At 40.7% G+C, this 5,000-nt stretch overlaps 1 protein-coding gene across 1 annotated transcript in view; it reads right to left on the bottom strand.

Annotated features, from left to right (window-relative positions):
* Nucleotides 1-4,696: 4,696 nt before the first annotated feature.
* The window catches only part of LOC143017535 (uncharacterized), a 510-nt gene continuing 206 nt past the window's right edge, over nucleotides 4,697-5,000 (bottom strand). The window contains exon 1 of the mRNA XM_076172324.1: nucleotides 4,697-5,000. This exon is cut by the window's right edge and continues 206 nt beyond it. Within this exon, the coding sequence (XP_076028439.1) occupies nucleotides 4,697-5,000 (304 nt within the window).

The raw sequence follows: 5,000 nt of genomic DNA on the forward strand, positions 1-5,000 counted from the left end.
CTTTTCTTCTATTCCAGCCTGACGCCCATTAAAGAGTACTCATAATTTGATATTACCATTGATTAACTGTCTTCTGCGTGAAAGGGAGATTAAGAGAGCCAGTGAAAGTCCTATGACAGGCAGGAAGTTTTTCAGTAAACCGAGATATTTTACTGTGTCAGTTCTGTGAAAAATTATTGGTAAGGCCACCGCTATATCTATAATTACGCTATTCTTTCCAAAGACTTAAGTCATCATGAACAAATTACTCCTGTATTAGTTGGTGTATAGTACGCCGCCGTTTCTCTCTCTCTCTCCCTCCCTCCCTCCCTCCCTCCCTCCCTCCCTCTCTCTCTCTCTCTCTCTCTCTCTCTCTCTCTCTCTCTCTCTCTCTCTCTCTCTCTCTCTCTCTCTCTCTCTCTCTCTCTCTCTCTCTCTCTCTCTCTCTCTCTCTCTCTCTCTCTCTCTCTCTCTCTCTCTCTCTCTCTCTCTCTCTCTCTTTTCCTCTCTATATATCTCTTTCCCTCTCTCTCTCGTCAGTGTTTGTATATATGAATATATTATATGTATATGTTCGTATAGATATGCTGTGCACATATGTATACATATATATCATTAGCTTGTTCTTATTGTTTTTTTATAACGACCACGGACAAATCCACCGTTAGACTCTCAAGTCCCGCAGAAGAACTGCATTTATGCCACTAACGACGCGTTTCCATGGTGTCTTCATAAATATAGGTTCCATGAAGTTCGATCACGGCTGAATACATAGAAGATGCGATCTTTTTTGGGGTCCTTCGGATTTGCAAGAGATAGCAACTGATCTGCGCTCTCCACCTTCCTTCTTCTCTTTCAGTTTTAATTTTTCTTATTTCGTTCCTCCACCAGTGTCTGATTTTTTTTCCTGTTAAGAGTATGTCTTCCTCTATATTTTTTTGTTTCTCCTCCTTCTCCTCTTCCTCCTTTTCCTCTTCCTTCTCCTCCTCTTCCTCCTCCTCCTCATTCTTCTCCTCCTCCTCCTCCTTCTTCTGGTCCTCCTCTTTTCTTTTCCTTGTTTTCAGTTTTCATCTTGTTCTTCCTACTTGACTTTGTTTTCCTCTCACCATCCTCACTTCCATCCCCACTCATAATCAGTTTCCAGGGAAGGAACAAATGACATGTCGCTGTCATCCTTTCGTCTCGTCCTCGTCTGTGAACATGACGTCATAACATGACGTCATGTCTTCAATGGCAGAGTTATCAATACTCTGCAAGGAACCCTCCACCTTCTCGTGCAAGTTTCACTTCGTCTTCGAGTTTGTCCATATTTATTTACGATTGTACCTTCACGTTCCCTATTTCGGTATTTTTTGGACGTTCTTTGCATTCTTGAAGATTTTTTTTTTCGATCTTCTTTATTTTTATTTTATTTTATTTTATTTATTTATTTTTTTTTGTATCGCCTTTTTTCTCTTCAGGCTTTTGTTTGACTTTTTTAGTTTACCTTTGTGTATCTGGTCTGTGTTTTCTTATTCTTGCTGTATGAAGTTTTTGTTATTAACTTATCTCCTTTGCTCTCCCTTGATTCAGCTATTTACTTGGAAACCATGGTAGAATAGTTCTTTTTATTTCTCATGGAATGACCACTGTTTCCATACCCATACAGGTATTTAAAATTGCGTGCCGTATGCATTTCAGAAGCCTTAACCTGACTGATAAACATCCTTTAAACACTTTTGTGCTAATGGTGTTTGAAATGGGGATAAGGTCTACAACCCATACCATGCCCTTCAACATACTGAATATTCAACTTTTCATTTGAAATTCATCGTTTGGTTTCTGGCTCATAAACTAACCTAACCAAATCTAACCTAACTAAACCTAACCTAACCTAACCTGACCTGATCTGATCTAAACTAATCTGACCTAATCTAACTTAACTTAACCTAACCTAACCTAACCTAATTTAACCTAACCTAACCTAACTAACCAATAACATTTCCAAAAATCTAATAATCTCTCATCTTTAGTGACGGACAAAGACACTATCCTTCACTAAAGAAAGTCAAACTTTTTGGGCAAACGTTTGCGCAAACTCTAGTATGACAACGTTTCAAGGTGGAAGCCAATACCTTCTACTGGCGAAGGAAACCAGAGTCATGTCTCACTATGAATGGACCCGCGATGTCTCAACTTTAACCCTGCGAGCTGCAAGGTAATAGGAATTCAACTAATCCGGTGGAGCTCATCAATGTGGGTGCCTGAGAAATGCGAGACCCGAGCAGTGCCTCCAGCCAATTCAGGGATCAAACTAGGATGGAACATGCAACCTTGAGACATGTGCATACACACAATTATATATATATATGTATATATATATATATATATATAATATATATGTATGTGTATATATATATAATATATATGTGTATATAATATATATGTCGTAATAGACGAAAACGTTCAGTATTCCGACTTTAATTTCCCTGTGGTTTCTGCAATATATATATATATATGTGTGTGTGTGTGTATATGTATATATATATATACATATACATATATATATATATACATATATATATATATATTAAAGTAAAGTAAAAGTAAAGCAAAAGGTAAAGGAGGCAAAGAGGAGAGCAGATGTGAAATGGGGTAAGAGTATGACAGAAAATTTTGAAAGTAATAAAAAGATGTTTTGGAAAGAAATTAAGAGAGGAAGAGCTGGCGAATCAAGTAGAGAAGAAAAGTAAAAGGTGCAGATGGAGAGATGATAATGGAAGACAAGGCAGTAAGGGGAAGATGGGCAGAATATTTTAGGGAGTTGCCAAATGTGAAGGAGGATAGGGAGGGAAAGATAGCTGCAGTGGGAAATGTTAAGAAAATGACCGTGATAAGTGAGGAAAATGGAGGAGAAATAAGGAAGGATGAAGTGAAGGCAGTTGTTAAGATGATGAAAGCAGGTAAAGCACCTGGTCTGGATGGATGCCTTGCAGAATGTCTAAAAAAAAGGGAGGTATAGTGAAGGTGGACTGGCTGGTGAGGTTATTTAATGTTTGCTGGAGAGAGGGTAGAGTAACGGGGACTGAAGGAGTGCTTGTATAGTTCCATTTTACAAGGGAAAAGGGGACAAGTGTGAATGTAGTAGTTTCAGATGAATTAGCTTGTTAAGTGTAGCTGGGAAGGCTTATGGGAGGATCTTGATTGAGAGGATTAGGAGAGGAACAGAAGGATTAATTGGTGAGGAACAGTGTGGATTTAGGACGGGTAGAGTTTGTGTAGATCTGTTTTTTTGTGGTAAGACAGATATGTGAAAAAGCTATAGGGAAGGGGGTGGATGTTTTGGGGGCTTTTATGGACCTGGAAAAAGCTTACGACAAGGTAGACAGAAAGGCACTGTGGGAGGTTTTCTGGATATACGGGATAGGAGGAAAGCTTCTGGGAGCTGCCAAGAGTTTTTATGAGAGTAGTAGAGTTTGTGTCAGAATTAGAAATGGAGAGAGTGAGTGGTTCGAGGTAAAGGTGGGACTTCGTCAGGGATGCGTTATATCACCCAGGCTGTTCAACTTGTACATGGATGGGGTAGTGCGAGAGGTAAATGCAAGGGTGGTGGGTCAGGGATTGGAGATAGTTAAAGTAAATGGAGAAAAGTGGGAGGTGAGCCAGCTGTTGTTTGCGGACGACACTGCGCTTGTGGCAGGATTGGAGGAGGGATTGAGAAAGTTGGTGACAGAGTTTGGGAGAGTGTGTGATAAAGAAAGCTGAAGATAATTGTGGGTAAAAGTAAGGTGATGAGATGCTGAAGGGGTGAAAGTGACAGCAGACTGGAAGTGAGTATTAAGGGAGAGCGACTGGAGGAAGTGGATAGTTTTAGATACTTGGGTGCAAATGTGGCAGGAAAAGGTGGAGTAAAGGTGGAGTAGGAATGTAGATTGAGAGAAGCGAGTAAATGCCTTGGTGGATTAAAAAGTGTAATGAGGAATAGACATTTAGGAATGGATGCTAAGAGGAGACTGTATGAAGGAGTGATTGTGCCAACAGCACTGTATGGGGGCAGAAACATGGAACATAAGAGAGGAAGAGAGAAGGAGTTCGAATGTGTTTGAGATGAGGTGTCTAAAATGTATGATGGGGGTTACTAGGCTAGATAGAGTGAGAAATGAGGAGGTGAGGAGGAGAACAAGGGTGGAAGGGGAGTTGGGAGACAGGATTGATTAAAGAATATTAGGATGGTTTGGACACATGAAAAGAATGAGTGAAGAAAGATTAGTAAAAGAGGTATGAAAGGCAGATGTGGAGGGAGTGAACATGAGGGGACGTCCTAGGATGAGGTGGATGGATGGGGTGAAGGGGGGCTTGGGGAAAAGGGGAATGTCTGTTGAGGAAGGACGGGAGAGGACAGAAGACAGGGGAGAATGGAGAATGGTTGTATATGGATGATGTTGTGATACATGAGGTGGAATGGGCGGGATGATGGGGGGTGAGGTAGTATGTGTGAGCAAATTTTGACGCAGCTCGAGGCGTCCAAGTGTATGAAGTTATCTTTGTTCGTGGGTTTTCTGAATACTGAAAATTTTACATCCATTTTGCCTCGATGGATAATAGTGTCTAGGAATGGTAATTTATTGTCTTTCTTAATCTCCACTGTGAACTGGATGTCTTTGTTCACTTCGTTAAGCATGCGGAGTTTATTGTTCATATCTGTTCCCTCGGGTACAACTACTAACACGTCATCTACCTATCGGAACCAATGTGAGCCTCTTCCTATGATGCGAATAAATTCATCCTCCTCCAATGTTTCCATAAAAAGTGATGCCATGACAGCACTTAATGGTGAACCCATAGCCAGTCCTCGATGCTGTTTGAACTCTTGGCCCTCAAACACAAAGGCACCAAAGTTCACATACAGAGACACCAATTCTATATAGTCTGCTTTTCTGACTGGTAAGTCGCTGTCATTCACAGAATTTATTACCCTCTTTAACGCCTCAATGGCCCCCTCAATACTTACGTTGGTAAACAGCGCTGTCACGTCGTAGCTA

This window comes from Oratosquilla oratoria, chromosome 32 (genome assembly GCF_046742065.1).
Source record: "Oratosquilla oratoria isolate Oo_2021 chromosome 32, ASM4674206v1, whole genome shotgun sequence".
Lineage (NCBI taxonomy): Eukaryota > Metazoa > Arthropoda > Malacostraca > Stomatopoda > Squillidae > Oratosquilla > Oratosquilla oratoria.